The sequence below is a fragment of the Paroedura picta genome, chromosome 17 (assembly GCF_049243985.1).
Source record: "Paroedura picta isolate Pp20150507F chromosome 17, Ppicta_v3.0, whole genome shotgun sequence".
In the NCBI taxonomy this organism is placed as follows: domain Eukaryota; kingdom Metazoa; phylum Chordata; class Lepidosauria; order Squamata; family Gekkonidae; genus Paroedura; species Paroedura picta.
The window spans coordinates 18,602,969-18,620,438 of record NC_135385.1 but is presented as its reverse complement, the minus strand read 5'-3'; the positions used below and the strand labels follow the sequence as shown (position 1 = coordinate 18,620,438).

General features: G+C 56.3%; 2 protein-coding genes across 5 annotated transcripts; one reads left to right on the top strand and one right to left on the bottom strand.

Annotated features, from left to right (window-relative positions):
• Nucleotides 1–62: 62 nt before the first annotated feature.
• Nucleotides 63–15,953, top strand: NUBP2 (NUBP iron-sulfur cluster assembly factor 2, cytosolic). 3 transcript variants are annotated; one of them, XM_077316726.1, is made up of 8 exons: nt 3,709–3,944; nt 5,876–5,994; nt 6,690–6,783; nt 8,932–9,130; nt 10,429–10,583; nt 12,663–12,773; nt 13,835–13,904; nt 15,331–15,953. In XM_077316726.1, exons 3-8 carry the CDS (start codon nt 6,703–6,705, stop codon nt 15,474–15,476), a joined length of 762 nt encoding a protein of 253 aa, XP_077172841.1. In that variant the 5' UTR covers nt 3,709–3,944; nt 5,876–5,994; nt 6,690–6,702; the 3' UTR covers nt 15,477–15,953. The 3 variants fall into 3 exon arrangements, with proteins under 3 accessions (XP_077172840.1, XP_077172841.1, XP_077172839.1); XM_077316725.1 differs by lacking the exons at nt 3,709–3,944; nt 6,690–6,783 and adding an exon at nt 63–144; XM_077316724.1 differs by lacking the exon at nt 6,690–6,783 and having other exon boundaries at nt 3,712–3,944.
• LOC143827280 (uncharacterized) lies at nt 6,905–10,500 on the bottom strand. 2 transcript variants are annotated; one of them, XM_077316730.1, is made up of 5 exons: nt 10,393–10,500; nt 7,769–7,921; nt 7,531–7,566; nt 7,335–7,433; nt 6,905–7,222 (listed from the first exon to the last, which is right to left on the bottom strand). In XM_077316730.1, exons 2-5 carry the CDS (start codon nt 7,856–7,858, stop codon nt 6,935–6,937), a joined length of 513 nt encoding a protein of 170 aa, XP_077172845.1. In that variant the 5' UTR covers nt 7,859–7,921; nt 10,393–10,500; the 3' UTR covers nt 6,905–6,934. The 2 variants fall into 2 exon arrangements, with proteins under 2 accessions (XP_077172845.1, XP_077172844.1); XM_077316729.1 differs by lacking the exon at nt 10,393–10,500 and having other exon boundaries at nt 7,769–8,935.
• Nucleotides 15,954–17,470: the final 1,517 nt, after the last annotated feature.

Here is a 17,470-nt window from a genome sequence, read left to right as displayed (position 1 = left end):
GAGGCCGGGAAGTCACGTGCCGCGCCCGCTTGTTCCGCGGACGGCCGCCAGTGGGCGGGCTGCGTCCTGGTTGGCCGGGGCGGCTGTCACTCAGGCGAGGCGGAAGTGCCCAGGAGGCTGCGGGGAGCATCATGGAGGTGGCAGGTGAGTGAGCGAGCGAGTAACGCCCGGCAGGCAGGCGGGAGTCCAACCGGTGCAGCCCCGCCTCGCATCCCTGCGGTGGATTTCTGCCCCGGCGTCGGGGAAGGCTTGCTGGGTGGAGGTAGAAGGGAAGGAGGCTGGCCAGCAGGCAGGAGTCCAACCGGTGCAGTTTCCGCTTTGCACCCCTGCGGCTGGGTTTCTGCCCTGGCATCGGTGCAGGTTTGTTGGGCAGGGGCAGAAGGGGAGGAAGCTGGCCGGCAGGCGGGAGTCCAACCGGTGTAGCCTTTGCCTCACATCCCATGGGCTGCGTGCAGTGGAGCAGGGAAGTGCAAATGATTTACATTCCCAAGATACCAGTTGGCAGTTTCAATTTTTTTTTTTTAGGGGGGGAATGCATGCACAATAGCTGTTCGTTGCTGATTAGATAGGCAGCTGTGAGCTCATCTCTCCTCCACCACCTGCCTTGTAGTTCATGCACATTGAGAAGTTCAGTGTTACCGTTGCAGTCGTGTCGCAGAAACTATACCTGACCAGCATCTGCCTGCCGAGCAAGCCAAATTTAGTGTATGTGGCCATAGGCCATCACAAAACCAGAAAAATAGGAGAAGATAAACCAAAACACCACAACGCTAAAAAGAAGTATATCCAAAACATTTAAAAATGGTTTAGGACACAAAACCTGTCTCTCTGGCACATTCTAGAAGGGCTACCTCCATCTAGCTTCAATAAGACCAGATTTGAAAGCAGAAACTAAATCTGGTGGTCACTTTTTGAGGATGCGTTTCCTCTTATTGTCCTTTCAGCTGCGCAAAGAGTGCCATTTTGTAAGAAACAGACGGCCCTGTATCTGATAGCAGGCAAATTAATTTGTCCGAGTCACAGAAAGAAGATACGGTGGGTAGAACTGTATCCCGAAATTTATCCCTGAGGCCTGTAAATAAGGGAGCCAAAATGTAGTCAGGAAGATCCTCTGCTGCGTTTCCACAAATGCAGATATGCTGGTGGCTTATGAGAACTGCCTCCAAGAAACTCCGAGAGCATAGATTGGAAGCATAACGCTGGAAATGCGCCTGCCAAAGCAATGTTTCTGCACAAAATTCAATACCCTTTAAAAGGTAGCAACTGTGCATAGAGGAGTAATAATAATTCCATCAATCCACTAAGAATAAAACAGATAATACACCAACGAGAAACAATAATTAGTTATACAATTCTCTAAAATATGCCCAATAAGTAATACAGCCCAATAGCCTGGAATTACTTCTTTGCATACAATAGAAAATCTAGTTCTCGTCCCTTTTGCTATCGGAAAGCTCAAGTTATCCTGGGCTGTCGAGCTTCCCAATTAATAAATCAACGGAAGGCTGCATACAATGGGTTTAATGTAATATTTAATTGTTACCAGGGTCCTGTCCCCTCTTTTTATCCTCACACCAGCCCTGTAAGTAGGTTACCTCGATCAACCAGCCCTTGGTGGGGGAGCAAAACCTCACAATTACAGGTTTGTGGGAAGATAAAGCAGGCGGAAACCTGTCCTGAGCCTCTGGGGAGAAAGGAAGAGGTAAATTTGGTCACGCCAAACTTTACCCTTCCCTTGGGCTATCCCCCTGTGTCTTGCCGGGTGTTAAAGATGCCCAGGTTCACCTGGCTGTGGGAAATGGGCACAACCAACGAGCCAAATCCAGCTATTCTTCACTCGCCTCAGAGCAACGAGTAACAATAGGTGGTTAATTCGGCTTTTGTAATAACCACGTCCCCTCACTTGTCATTTCTGCAGAGCTGTCATTACCTCCCGGGGGAATGCCAGCGTACCCAGCAGCTTGGTGCCAGGCGTTCAGTGCCCGATTAGGATCTGTAAAGCTCTGACTTGGCTAGCGCTGTCAGCTTTGGGTGACCCTGTGAATTCGCGACCTCCAAAATGCCCTTTCGTTAATACTTTTGCAAATGGAGGGTCTCCTTTACTGAGTCGATCCAGCTCATGCTGGGTCTTCCTTCCCCCTGCTGCCCGCTTCCTTCAACTTATCCTAGCATGATTGTCTCTTCCAGTTGACTCGTCAGAGGTAATTTTTGATAGCACTTCTAACTCCCAGATACGCATCTGAAAATACCACCTGGGTGCTCTGCAGAATTGTCTTTAAATTGCTCTGGAACTGCAACCAGGATCCGAAACATGGGTGCAGATCGCTCTGCATGTCCCAGGGGAGTGTCAACGGGTTTCTTAGCCCCCCACTTGGTCTATATGGCAAACTGGTTTTGATTAGAGGAGTTTCAAAATGGTTTGTGGGGTGGGGGGGGGAAGCCACCCATTTAGTCTCTTCGGTAAAGGGTCTCACTTTGATGAGATTGGCAGAAATCTTTTTTTATATATGACATTTCCGTGAGGATTTTTTGGGTTGGTGATTGGCAGTTCATATCCAACATTCATACTGGAGTTACTGAGATAATCAGAGGGAGAAATGGCCAGCCTGCCCCCTCCCCCCTTGAGCCGCATGAACCTCACTCTTGATTCCCCGCTCCTCCACGTGCAGCCGGCCAGATGACCTCAGGCTAGTCACAGTCCTGTTAGAGCAGCTCTCTCGGAGCTCTCTCATCCCCACCTCCCTTGCGGGGATGTGTGTTGCGGGGAGAGAAAGAGAAGGGTATACAAACAGAACTCCTCTTCAAAAAGACAAGCCTTTCTTAATAATTAGGCCCAGGACTGAGCATAGATCGCACCATATACGAAACCGTCATCCGACAAATCGGGGTAGCGTGCAAATGCCCAACAATAAAAACACTCAGAATCAAATATTAAAAACTTTATAAAACTATAAAAGATCAAACCCAGTGGTTCTGGAGTCGACCTCTCAACCTCTTCAAATTTCAGAGGTGTTGAAATGTGAGGTCTAACCATCCCTGTCCCTAGTTGCACGAACAATGCATTGTCATCAACCATAAGGGAAGGCACAAGATCGTAGTTTTGACGCTTTTTGCAGCCTGTCCCCCCCCCACTCCCAATTAATTTATCCCACCTTTCCTCCAGGGAGCTCAGGTGAACCTATGCAATCCTACCCCGTGGAGGAGGTTGGGCTGGGAAAAGCGACCGACTGGGGGGCTGTGGATCAAGGGAAGAGCCTCTCCTTTTCACGCAGAAGGTCCCAGGTTCGATCCCCGGCATCTCCTGTTAAGAAAAGGACCAGGCAGTCGGGGACGTGAAAGACCTCCATCTGAGATCAGCCTAAGTAGGCAGTGGTGAGCTTGAAGGACCAAGGGTGAGGCCACTTCATGTGTGCTCGTGTACCGAATCAGCTAAGGGGGGACTTGAATGTGGACCCCCTCCAACCCTACGATATTCCAGTCGCTCCTGACGAACTTGGGTTTCCCACAAATAACCGAGAACCCATGATTAGAGAATATCATGCTGCTAAACCCCCAATGTCCTGGAAGCTACCCAAGGGACGTTGGTTTGGAGAAGAACCTTGGTTACCTTTGGTGGACTGCCTGATGACCTCTGCCAGGGACACGGCAGCCTTGTTTCCCCCCGGTGTCTGTTGGCCATTCTGGTCCCAAGCGGTCTCTTCCTTGACATCCATCTCTTAGGAGCCTTGGAATTTTTGGGATGCGCTCCTGCTCCCAGCGCCAAGAAGCATCTTCTGATCGAGATCGTGGCTCATCCCGGCCATGTGAAGGGACAGGAAATTCCTCGATGACTCAGGGCGTTTATCCTCCTCGGCCTTTCTGCCTCGGCTCACGAGCGTGGCGTCGCCGTGTTTACTCCCCCCCCTGGACCGAGGCGTCGGAGACAGCCTGTGTGCCATGTGCAGGTGACTGAGGCACTGTGGAATTATAATCCCATGGCCTCTGGCTAGAGCAGGAATGTGACAACTGGAAGCGCAAGGCCGGGCGTGAATTGCAAGCGATTCCCCAAGATGAATCGCGAGGAGAGTGCCGTAGTCCTCGGAAACCCACAGCGCCTCCAAATATTGCGGGAACCCTCGGATATTAAATGCTTGAGCCCAGGCAGGAATAATTAGGGAACGCTTGCACAGTGAGCGATAAACTTTCGCCCTGGATGCCAAAGGACGCTTCCATGGAGCTCTGCTGGGATTTGTGCCAGGGGATTGGAGAAATCTTTTGGGCTGGCAGCATTTATTCCCCCCCCCCCCTGGTGCACTCCAGGGAATGCCTTGTAGCCTGCCCGGGCTTGCAAAAATCATTCTGTAATTGGCTTTGCAGGCCTCAGAAGGGAGGCTGGGTTAACGATTTCTGATGACCCGTTTATTATCTGGCTTGGGAGAGCACCAAGCAAGCCCAGGGTTGCGGCTCGGAGGGAGGTGGGCCAATCTGGCTCTCCGGAGGCCCTCGGACTACAATTCCCATGAGCCCCTGCCAGCACGGTGGCTGACTCCACGTTTTGCCCCAGGAGGCCTGCTGAGCCCACGAGAAACCAAGACTCGGGGAAACAAAAGGACGGGAGTCATTGAGACACAGCAGCGGCTTCCCTGCAAGCCGTGAGCTGTGCTTGGTACAGCCTGGCATCCTTTTTCGCACAGGGAGTGCCCCTGGAAGACCTGCAGGCCGGGCCTGGAGCCCAAGGGCATCCCCCTCAGCCCGGGCCTTGGCACAGTGACGCCCTCTGAAGGCTCCCTTTAGCGTGCGTGGCTGGAAATGGGCCTCATTAAAGCCAATTAAATGAGCAGCCGTCATTATCCCACGTGTAAACGAACTCCACAGGTTAATGACTGTTTGAGAGAATAAGCACTTCCTTTCGGGTGTCCACGATTTCCAGCCTCCCTATGGGGCCTCTCTCCTCACCTGCTTTCCGAACGGCACACCTGACTGCAGCGAACTCTCTCGGGTTGCTGCCTCGTTGCTACAACGCAAAAAAGCCCCCCATTTTTTTGGCCTGCCCCGAGGAAGACGCTCTGATCAGGGCTCCGTGGCAGAAGCTGCCTTGCCTGGGCTGTCCTCGTGGCTGTGATTCCACCCACGGCTTCCTTTGCAGAGTCGCACTGTGGATGCAGCAGGTGCACGATGCGGCCAGGAAGTCCCGCCAGCTCCTTCCTCCTGAGCTGTAGACAAATGACCTGGAAGGCTCAAGAGGGTGGCAGGTGACAGTGGATGAGCGATGGGGATGTGAGTGTCCTCCATAGTGCAGGGGGTTGGACTAGATGACCCAGGAGGTCCCTTCCAACTCTAGGATTCTATGGAGCAGGAGCAACCTGAGAGCGGAGAGGTCAGAGCCCCAAACCCACGAATGGCACAACTGTGCAGAGGGCCAGGTGCTTCCGGGGACCCAGCGCCGAGCTGGACTCCGAGCGTTCAAAACCAAGAAGTCTGTTGACGTCTGCAGGGAGGTGGGGCAAAGCCTGTGATCCCCGGACAGAAGTCGCTTGGTGGGGGCTGAGTTGGCCTTCAGGTCTGGGAAGAATAGTCACGAGACAGAGACAAAATAAGGTGGAAAGCTCAGTAAACAGGGGTGCAGGTTTGTTCTCCCACCCCTGCCGGATGTCTGCTTTTGCGCCTTCCCCTAGCCTCCCCCTGGGTCTGCTGTAGACCTTCAAACCTAGACTAGCCACATGAGGCTGTGTGTCTCGGGGAAACGTGGAGCCCTGGAGCATGTGCAGAAGGCCACGTCAAATCTCCCACATCTCTCTTTTATCGTGAGATTCTCATCCCAGGTTGGCTTCTGGAGGATTTCCATTGTGGGGGGAAGCTCCGGCCAACCTCTGTTCTTGTTCTTTCCCCCTTCCAGAGAGAGGCAACCTGGCCGGAGTCCAACACGTGGTACTGGTCCTCTCGGGGAAAGGGGGCGTGGGGAAGAGCACCATCTCCACGGAGCTCGCGCTGGCCCTGTGGCACGCTGGGAAGAAGGTACGTCTCCCGTGGACGTCTGGGAAGGAGGGATGCAGTTCTGTGAATAGGCAGATTGCAAGGGGGTGGTCAGAGCCTCTTCTGGCACAGAGTGGTAAGGCAGCAGACATGCAGTCTGAAAGCTCTGCCCTTGAGGCTGGGAGTTCAATCCCAGCAGCCGGCTCAAGCCTTCCATCCTTCCGAGGTCGGTAAAATGAGTGCCCAGCTTGCTGGGGGGTAAACGGGAATGACTGGGGAAGGCACTGGCAAACCACCCCGTATTGAGTCTGCCAAGAAAACGCTAGAGGGCGTCACCCCAAGGGTCAGACATGACTCAGTGCTTGCACAGGGGATACCTTTACCTTTAAGGGGGGGGGTCAGAAGGGAATTAGGGTCTGGGCACGGAATTGGGGTCACCATGGGTGGGCTAGGAGTTCTAAGTTTCCTGCGTTCTGCAGGGGGTTGGACTAGATGACCTTGGAGGTACCTCCCAACTCTGTGGTCCTACCATCCCTGAAGCGCTGTGATTTTCAGCCGTTTCTGTGTCCCGCTCTGCCTTTAGCCTTCCAAGAGCTTAACAGAAGCGTTTCCAAAAAGGGCCAACCGGCTTTCCTGTTCTCACCTTGTTGTTATAATAATTTTGTATTGTTTTGGGGGGTTTGGAACTAGGGTCGCTGTATGTGGGCAGGGAGTGGTGAATGTCCTGCTTTCTGCAGGGGGTTGGACTAGATGACCGTGGAGGTCCCTTCCCACTCCAGGATTCTACGATTCTTCAGCCAAGAAGGCCAAAAACCACACTCTATACGTCAGGTTAAACAATTTATACACCCTCTTCCTCCTAAACCCCCTTCCCCGGGATGCAGCCTGTAAATCTCCAGGGATTTCCCTGAAAATTGACAAGGCCTAGAAGAAAACACAAAGATGCTTTATAATAAGAACAAAACTTTATAATAAAACAGAACTATTTACAAAATTTACAAGTGGCCAAGAGCCGCCGGAGGCCCCTCCGCAGCCGGCGGCGTAGCCCCACCCAGCACCCCTGGGCCGCTTGCGGGGCGGCCCAGGCAATGCGGGGTGGGGCTGGTGGAGGGCCGGCTGCAGAGGGCTCCGGGCTCATGATTATTTCCTCAATTTGTTCTTCTTCCTCTTCCTCTTCTTTCTCCTCCTCCTCCTCTTCTTTCTCCTCCTCCTCCTCTTCTTCTTCCTCCTTCTCTTTTTCCTCCTCCTGTCCAAGCTCCTCGGACTGTGCCTGCGGGCAAAAGAGAGGGGCACCAATCAGCCTGTGATAAAGGCCAGAGAGGGGGATTCAGGGAGGGGGCCTCACGGGCAGGACGGGGGTCCGGGGACTGAGCTGGACTTACCACAACTGTTGTATCTTCAGAGGACCCAGTGGATCCAGAGGCCCAGCTGGAGACGAACCCACTGGGTGTTGATGCGCGCTCCAGCGATAAGTCACTATCCTGTTGGAAAGGAGAGAAGAAAAAAAGTGTTAGACATTGTCCCTCTGACCCGTCAACCCCACTGTGCCGCCCAACATAAACCCCCTAGAAAACTTACCACACTCCAAAGTTCGTTTTCAATGTCCTCAAGGACCTGCAGGAAGAAATGGGGATGGGTGAATTTCCTGCCTGGGGGCAGCCTGGGGGCAAGATGCCAGGGAGGGAGGACAGGCACGGCTTCCCCTCCCCTCCCCTCCGCTGCCCGGCCTGCCCAGCCCCTCCCTGGCACCAAACGGCCCTTTCTATTCCCCCCTCCCCCCACCCCTCTCTACTATAAGCATAAAGGTCCTACTTACAAGGTCAGGCTCCATTTTCTTCATCTTCTTGGCCTGAAATGACGGTTGGGCCCTGGGTGCCCAGTGGAAAGCCCCGTTCTGAGCCCGCATCACAATGGGTCCTGGAGCTTTCCTCTGCCGGAGAATCCGTCCCTCGGGGGGGGGGTTGTTGCTCTGGTGACCCCAGAAGAGAAGGTGGGGGCCGAGTCAGGAAGGGACGCCAAGCGGCCTTTCCGGTGGTTTCCGGTGGTCGAGCAGAAACCCCTTCCCGATAGATCCCTCTCAGGAACGAATTAAATCGCACCTTCCTTTGGGCCTGGACCCCGTCCGGGATCCTACCGCTCTCCTGCCCGCATGCAGGACGTGGGTCCATGCTCGGCCCCTGTGGCCCCTTCTTGCATGCCCAGGGACATGCCAGTCACCACTTTGGGGCTGGGAGGTGAGTTTCCTGCAGGGCAGCCTGGCCAGGGGTTCTGGTTGGGGCTGGGCACCATCTGGGCATGGGACTGGGGCCCCTGTGGGTGGGCAGGCAGTTGTGAGCTTGCTGTGTTCTGCAGGGGGTTGGACTAGATCACCCTGCGGCCCCGTCCATCTCTATGGTTCTGTGAGTGGAACATTAATTCAAAAGTGTCCCCTCCTTTCAGAGGATCCTGGCTTCCCTTTCTCTTCTCCGTGCTCCCCCACAGGCAGCCAGCTGGGTGACCTTGGGCTAGTCACAGCACTGATAAAGCTCTTCTGACCGAGCAGGAATATCAGGGCTCTCTCAGCCTCACCCACCCCATAGGGTGTCTGTTGAGGGGAGAGGAAAGGGAAGGGGATTGTAAGCCACTTTGAGACTCCTTTGGGTAGAGAAAAGCAGCATATAAGAACCAACTCTTCTTCTTCTTCAGTAATCTCAGGGCTCTCTCAGCCTCCCCTCCCTCACAGGGTGTCTGTTGTGGGGAGAGGAAAGGGAAGGCGACTGTGAGCCTCTTTGAGACTCCTTCGGGGAGAGGAAAGCAACATGTAAGAACCAACTCTTCCCCCACCCCACTCCTGGGAAATATGAATTGTACTTCAGTTCCTAATGAACTCCCTGCAATTCTACAGGGTTCCATTTGACCTGCCGTCACGTGTCTGGCTTTATTAACGAAATCCGCCTCGGGGATTCCTGGCCTTCAAAAGGACTGCCTCTTTCCCTTCAGGTTGGGATCCTGGACGTGGACCTGTGTGGCCCCAGCATCCCCCGCATGCTCAATGTGCAGGACAGAGACGTTCACCAGTGTGACAGTGGCTGGGTGCCTGTCTTCGTCAGCCAAGATAAAAGCCTCTCTCTGATGTCCATCGGCTTCCTCCTGGAGAAGCCGGACGATGCTGTGGTGTGGAGAGGCCCCAAGAAAAACGGTACGGGAAACTCCCCTTCTCGGCCGCCCCCAAAACAATGCTTTTTGGGACCGTGAAATTGGCACGCCCTCATTTGCCTGGGTTATTTTGGGCTGTATCAAATGGATTATCGTGTCCAGATCACGGGAGGTGATAGTACCACTTTACTCTGCTCTGGTTCGGCCTCACTTGGAGTCCTGTGTTCAGTTTTGGGCGCCCCAGTTGGGGAGGGATGTAGACAAACTGGAGCGTGTTCAGAGGAGGGCGGCAAAGATGGTGAGGGGTTTGGAGACCAAGACGTATGAGGAAAGGTTGGGGGAGCTTGGTCTGTTTAGCCTGGAGAGGAGACGACCGAGAGGGGATCTGATAACCCTCTTCAAGTATTTAAAAGGCTGCCATATGGAGGATGGAACAGAATTGTTCTCTCTTGCCCCGAAATTCCATTCAAACACCAGGAAGAAGTTCCTGACAGTTCCTCAGAGGAACAGGCTTCCTTGGGAGGTGGTGGGTTCTCCATCTTTGGAGATTTCTAATCAGAGGCTGGAGAGCCATCTGGCAGATAGACTGATTCTGTGAAGGCTCAAGGGGGTGGCAGGTGACAGCGGATGAACGATAGGGTTGTAAGTGTCCTGCATAGTGCAGGGGGTTGGACTAGATGACCCAGGAGGTCCCTTCCAACTCTATGATTCCTCCTAGCCGTGACACAAACGCCCATCCCCCCCCCCAAAAAAAAACAGGTCCTTTCCCTCTTTGGTTTATACCCGTAACGATCAGGGCTAGAAACATGACATATTCAGGTTCTAAATTGAAGTTCCCAGGATCCCAGAAGAAACACAAGACTGCTGCTGTGTTTCAGCAGCACCAGAAAAGACCCGAGGGTCCCCTTCCCCCCCCTCCCAAGGATGAACGACGGGCACCTCTCGCTGTCCTGCCGTTCTCCTCAGAGCTCTCTCCGTTTCTCCCTTTTCTTTTCCAAGCTAAGTCGGAAACGAGACTCCCAAGAGCACTTTTGGCCCTGCAGCCTCGTTCTGACGGGGGCGATAGCCCTGCCTCGTTTGATGGTCTTTGGCGGAGACAGATTTGTCCAACCCAGCCCTCCTCGCGTGGAAGACCCCGGGACCCTTCTGCGCAGTGTCACAGTCCCACCCCAGTGCCTTTCTCCGTTCGGGAGATTCAGGCCTGAAGCAAGAGAACGACGTGGAAGTTTTGAGTTTAAATCTGGATACTAGAATTTGCGCCCAGTCCCACGGAAGTGTCTATCTAGAATTAAACTGGACTCAAACCTTGGCTTTTCCCCTTCTTGTGATGTTCCCAACTAGCTTTGATCAAGCAGTTTGTCTCGGACGTGGCTTGGGGAGACCTGGACTTCTTGGTCGTGGACACGCCGCCCGGGACTTCCGACGAGCACATCGCCACGGTGGAGTCGCTGCGGCCTTATCGTCCTCTCGGGGCCGTTCTGGTCACAACACCACAGGTAGAGCACCCGTCAGATGGTGGCCGATTGCTCTCTGCGGGGAGACTCTGGGGATCGGGTTGGACTCTGGAGTGACCTCGCCTGGCGGAAGAGAGACGAGCGAAAGGTTTTTCCTCCCCCTTAACCAAATCCCTGAAATTGGGGCAGGCTGGTTCCTCACCCCATGTCACCCGCCAAAAAGCCCGTGGTTGTGTGTGCCCTTAAGTGAATTCTCCAAACACAATTCCTAGGTCAGCAAGGGCCATTCCTGCCAGTTACGGTTTCTTGTGGTAAAGCGTCAGCCACTAAGGGAGGAAGCCCTACGAAGACAGGTTGAGGGACTTGGGAATGTCCAGCCTGGAGAGAAGGAGGTTGAGAGGGGACATGATAGCCCTCTTTAAGTATTTGAAAAGGTGTCACTTGGAGGAGGGCAGGAGGCTGTTTCCGTTGGCTGCAGAGGAGAGGACACGCAGTAATGGGTTTAAACTTCAAGTACAACGATATGGGCTAGAGATCAGGAAAAAAAGTTTCACAGTCAGAGTAGTTCAGCAGTGGAATAGGCTGCCTAAAGAGGTGGTGCCCCCTCACTGCCCCCTCACTGCCAGTCTTCAAGCAAAGGCTGGAGACACACTTTTCTTGGATGCTTTAGGATGTTTTGGGCTGATCCGGCGTTGAGCAGGGGGTTGGACTAGATGGCCTCTATGGCCCCTTCCAACTCTATGATTCTGTGATTCTAATTAGTAATATAGACAGTTTTATTTCTCCAATTGTTTTTGTGAGCGGCAACTGAACTCAGGGGCACTTGATGGGCTGTTTTAGCAAGGAATGATCCTATGGCTGAATTTGGAGGCGGGAAGGTGAGGGGGGGGGAGAGACACATTAAAACCAGGCCTAAAACAGGCGAGACAGTGAAAGAAGAGTTAGAGGGCCGGAAGGCAGCAGCGGGGACACCAGAGAGCCAGGGAAACGTTCCGCGGCTCTTTGAACGGAAACAGAAGGGCTGCCTTCAGCTGGATCTAACCACGGGGATCGCAGGGGATGTTCGGCTGTTAATGAGGCCTTGATCCCCCTGCTGGAACGAAAAGAGGCCATCCACGGAGGCAGCCAGCGTGATATTAGGGTTGCCGATTTGGGGAAGGCAATTCCTGGGAATTTGGGGGCAGAGCGAGGGGAGGGGAGGGGAGGGTTTGGGGGATGGAGGGAGGGAGAGAGCTTGGCAGGATCCACCCCTCAGAAGCTGCTGTTTTCTCCGGGAGAACGGAGCTTGGCTCAGCGTGGCGTTTGGGCCTTCGATCCCCTGAGGGGCAACCTGGGCATAGTCGGAGTCCCTCAGGAGTGGCCTGTGAGGGCCAGGGCTCTGTCTCTCTCCCTGCGGGCCCTCGGGAGCGGCCTGTGAGGGCCAGGGCTCTGTCTCTCTCCCTGCGGGCCCTCGGGAGCGGCCTGTGAGGGCCAGGGCTCTGTCTCTCTCCCTGCGGGCCCTCGGGAGCGGCCTGTGAGGGCCAGGGCTCTGTCTCTCTCCCTGCGGGCCGTCGGGAGCGGCCTGTGAGGGCCAGGGCTCTGTCTCTCTCCCTGCGGGCCCTCGGGAGCGGCCTGTGAGGGCCAGGGCTCTGTCTCTCTCCCTGCGGGCCCTCGGGAGCGGCCTGTGAGGGCCAGGGCTCTGTCTCTCTCCCTGCGGGCCGTCGGGAGCGGCCTGTGAGGGCCAGGGCTCTGTCTCTCTCCCTGCGGGCCCTCGGGAGCGGCCTGTGAGGGCCAGGGCTCTGTCTCTCTCCCTGCGGGCCCTCGGGAGCGGCCTGTGAGGGCCAGGGCTCTATGTCTCTCCCTGCGGGCCCTCGGGAGCGGCCTGTGAGGGCCAGGGCTCTGTGTCTCTCCCTGCGGGCCCTCGGGAGCGGCCCGTGAGGGCCAGGGCTCTGTCTCTCCCTGCGGGCCCTCGGGAGCGGCCTGTGAGGGCCAGGGCTCTGTGTCTCTCCCTGCGGGCCCTCGGGAGCGGCCTGTGAGGGCCAGGGCTCTGTCTCTCTCCCTGCGGGCCCTCGGGAGCGGCCTGTGAGGGCCAGGGCTCTGTCTCTCTCCCTGCTTCAGCCGCACCCCGAACTCTTCCCGCAGGCCGTGTCCGTGGGAGACGTGAGGCGGGAGCTGACCTTCTGCAAGAAGACCGGCCTGAAGGTCATCGGCATCGTGGAGAACATGAGCGGCTTCGTCTGCCCGCACTGTTCGGTGAGGAGGGCGGTCTCGGGTTGGGGGGGCCGATTCGGCAGCGGCTCAAAATGGGGCCGGGGGGTGGGTGGGAGAAGGCATTGGGATGACGGGGAGGGCCCTGCAAAGATGGAACACGCTGCCTTGGAAGGAGGTGGAGTCTCTGTCCCAGGAGGTTTATCAGAGGAGATTGGATGAGCACCTGTTATAGAATCCTAGAGTGGGAGGGTTCCATAGAGGCCATCTAGTCCCACCCCTTGCTCAATGCAAGATCAGCCTAAAGCTTCGAGGAGAAGGATCTGATTAGACGCCACTTGAAGACCGCCAGTGAGGGGGAGCTCACTACCTCCTTAGGTCGCCCATTCCACTGCTGAACTAGACTCCTAGAATCCTAGAGTGGGAGGGTTCCCTAGAGGCCATCTAGTCCCACCCCTGGCTCAATGCTGGATCAGCCTCAAGCATCCAGGAGAAGTCTCTGTCAAGACCGCCAGTCCAGGGGAGCTCCCCACCTCCTTAGGCAGCCAATTCCACTGCTGAACTACTCTGACTGAACATTTTCCCCCAATACCTAGTCGGTTCCATTCTACATGTCCTTTAAAGGCGTTACTGCAGGTCCTCTCCTCTGCTGCCAAGAGGAGCCTTTCCCTGCCCTCCTCCAAGGGACAACCTTTCAGATACTTCAAGAGAGCCACCATGTCCTCTCTCGGGAGTATGTGTTTTTAAAGTCCGGCTCACACGTACAGGAGGGCGCAGCGAGAGATGGCAGGGAGCAGGGCATGTTTTGGAACTCCCCCCTTTGGGTCAGGGTCTGAAAGCCGGGGGAACGTTTAGCTCAGGAGGGTGCCCCCCCCCCATGCACCTGTCATTGAAACGGCCAGGCAGTCGTCGGACCAGAACATGACTCTGGCGATAACCCTCGAATCCCCAGTCCGAAGTCTGAGCTGGCGGGCTTCGGCTCTGGCCTGACAGAGAAGCACGGCAAGGTGAGCCGCTTCGGAGGGGTGCAGCCGGCGGGCTGTTCCGGACCTAGGACAGGCCGCAGGGCTCTCGCCTGCTAGAGACGACGTCCTCTTTCCTTTCAGGAGTGCACCAACGTCTTTTCCAAAGGAGGCGGGCAAGAGCTGGCCCAGCAGGCCGGGGTCCCGTTCCTTGGTGAGTCGCTTCCGAGAGCTCTCTGGGGGAGGAGCCCTGCTGGTTGGTTGCTGTGGCTGATGAAGGAGAGGAAGAAGGGCTGGTTTTTATACCCCACTTCTCGCTGCCCGAAGGCCTCTCAGAGAGGCTGATAGCCGCCTTCCCCTTTCCCCTTCCCCACAACAGACATCCTGTGTGAGAGAGCTCTGACAGAACTGCTCTGACCGAAGAGAGCTCTGACAGAACTGCTCTGTTTGAAGAGGCTGAGGGAGCTCTGACAGAACTGCTCTGAGAACAGCTTTAACAGGGCTCCCCTTCCTCTCCCCACAACAGGCACCTTGGGAGGTAGGTGGGGCTGAGAGATAACTGCATTGTGAGAACAACTCTTCACAGGACTGGGGCTGGCCCAAGGTCACCCAGCTGGCTGCACGGGGAGGAGCGGGGAATCAAGCCCGGCTCACCAGGTTAGAAGCTGCTGCTCTTAACTACCACACTTTGTGCCTTAGAGACCCCCCCCACAGGGCCCCTGCACCGAAGAGCTGGCAGACTGACAGACAGGTGTCCAAATGGCAGGGAAACCTGACTGGAGGGGAGGAGGACAAGACTTCTAATATTTCTGCAGCAGAAGAGGGAGGGAACTCTGGGAGAACTGAGCACGGCGGTGGCTGTGGCCGGTTTTAGCCGCTTTAGTCTTTAGCCCGTTTAGTGTTACTAGTCCTCACTGTTTTTAGCGCAGCTTCAGAGCTGCTTCCGTGCACCCTGTGAGTCCTCGACTCATTTCCCATCACCTCCCGTTGATAAGATCTGGGCAAGGAAGGACCCCTGCCTGAGAAGCCCGCAGAAGCAACTGGTGCGGCATCGTGGTTAAAAGCAGCAGACTCCGATCTGGGGCTCTGCTCTCCCACGCCTCCTCCACAGGCAGCCAGCCAGGGATTCTTGGGCCAGGCACAGTTCTCTCAGAGCTCTCTCAGCCCCACCTACCTCCCCAGGGTGCCTGTTGCGGAGACAGGAAGCGAAAGGGGCTTGCAAGCCGCTTTGGTCCACTTTGGGGACCAAAAACCAGCTCTCCCTCCCAATTTTGGACAACACCGGACTCGATGACCCTGACCCAGCCTAAGGCCATGTCTTCCTTTGCTGACATCAGCACTTTCCGAGGGTTTTTTGAAGCAGGACCAACTTCTGAACTTCCCCTTTGACCGCCAAAGCGTGTGATGCCACGTGCCATGCAGGGGAGCGAATTCTCCCTCTAGGAAGAAATGCCGTTCTTTTGTCACCTGCAGACTTAGAGGACGTGGGAGGGAGGGGGGGGTCAGGATCTCTCCCTGTGGCTTCAGGGCCATGGGGGGGGGGGTCAGTTGAGTATCCCTCCATCTCTGCCCTCGCCTGGGTGTCCTTTTTGCGGTCCATGTGCATGTCCTTCATCTGTGCTTCTGTTCCCTCGCCCTAGGGTGCGTACCCCTGGACCCCCAGCTCACCCGGAGCCTGGAAGAAGGCAGAGATTTCCTCCAGGAATTCCCCAAGAGCGCCGCCTTCCCGGCACTGACCAGCATCGCCCAGCACATCTTGAACGCAGCATCTCCTGCCAGCTCCTGAGATTGCCACTCACGCCCCTGGCTTCCTGGCGAGAGACAGAGCGTCCGAGCCCTCGGCAAGCCAGGGAAGGAGCATCTCCAGGACTGCAGGGCGGAGCGTGGAGGAGGCACACCGGCGGAAGCGCTGTCTCCCCAGCCCTGCATCTCGGCTGCCAGGAACTCTGCTCAGGGGTGTGTCTGCACATTCCTCCCCCAGGGACAGACGGGAGCTCTCCCCACACAGTCGCACAAAGCTGCGTTGCGGGAGCAGAACTGGGGGATCTGGTACGTCGTTTCCTCTCCCGGCCTGCTCCGGCACGGACGCCTCGTTCGGAGGGTACGAGACGCCAGCTGGGTGCTGGCAGCCGGCAGCCGGCGAGGGGAGCGTCCCTGGGCAAGTCTCAATCGATCGGGTTTGACTTCCCGCTCTGCGGACTTAAGAATCATGACTCAGGAATTCCGGAGCAGGTGGAAACCGCATTAAATGGCTTTAGCTGCTGCCCCGTTGTGTGTTTTTATCTCGCCCGGACAGCATTCAGGTCTGAATAGTTGGTGCCTTCTCCCCAAATTTTCGCCCCTTTGGCGGGCCCACCAAACTTCCAACGCTTCCGCCAGACGGCCGATGCTCTCCCTCCATCAGAGAGCGTAGCCCGGACGCCTGTTGGGTCCACCTTTTTCAACCTTCTGCCTATGGAGGGACGCCCGAAATATTTCTCAGGCTTCAGGGTCCTGCAGAAGTGACGCCAGCCGGCCACGCCCCCACCGCTCACCCCCACGTGCAGATAAAAAGAGGCGATCAACACAAAAAGCAGCCCTCCCCCCCCATCTCACCCCACCCCGCTTGGAATGCAATGCCTTGTGTGCAAATAAAATTAAAATATGCCCCACCAAGACAGCCCTGACGGAAGACCCAACCGGGCTGTTTCTCCCAGCCTTGCGGCCTCCTTCTTGGAATCCCCCATGCCTTGTGGTGGTATCTGAAGGGGTCTCGTTTTACACTGGTTTGGAAACTCTGCTCTGGGCGGGAGCACCCCAGAAGCTGTGAGACCACCAGGAAATAAAGTCAGCCACTCCCCCTCTCCCACCCAGAGAATTATTTTGAGTCACTTCCTGAGGCTCTGCGCCGGCCTCTGCCTGCCCGAGGAGCCCTTCCGCAGATCCTCGGCCCCCTCAGCGCCACGTCCCACTGTGTGTAACCACAGGGCATCCTGGGGTTTGTGTGTGTGTGTGTGTGTGTGTGTGTGTGTGTGATTTCTTCCCCCAAAGTCAACAGCGGTCGGCTAGGGGATGTCTCGAGAACAGGCCGGGCCGGGAACGAGGGCCAGGTAGGGGAGAACGGCGGCCAAGAGGGTTCAATCAAGGTGAGAGTATTTCGAGAGGGACGGCGGGAATCCTCGCTCCGGAACAGGTGTGGCCTTCCGAATCTGGCGGCCTAAGGTGCGAGCCCTCCGGTGTGTCGTGCTTCGGTTTGCGCCCGCGTCGTGGCGGATTGGCCTGCTTCCCAAACGGATCGTGGCTCTCCTAGTGGGGTGGAGGATTGCGTGTGAAAAAGGGCTCATTCGCAGTGTCTTCTCCCGAGGCCGGCCTGGCTGAGATCCAGCCACTCGGTTCGGGAGGCAGCTCCCCAGGTTCTCCACCTGGCCTCTGGTTTCTGAAGGGCAAATTCCTGGCCCCCTCTGCTAGCAAACCCGGCCCCCGGCCCCTGAGCTGCGGGACCCAACCGTCTGCCTCGGATCTCCCCGGTTCCCTGCTTTGCGGCTTCCCTGGACCAAGCGATATTTGCCACTTGGGGAGCCCTGACAGCCTGGAAGGGGGGAAAGAGCAACCAGCCCTCAAGGCTTTATCCTTGCATCGTCCCTGGGAAGTCGATCTTGTAGCCAGCCACCAGGTGAGGGGTTGTTTACGGAGGGGAGGGGGCTTCGGCCCTAAAGGAGCAGAACGTGGCCAGCTGCAAAAGGAGCAGGAGGAGGAAACCACGACAGGGAAGTCCCAGGGAAGTCCCTGTGCCAAGCAGGC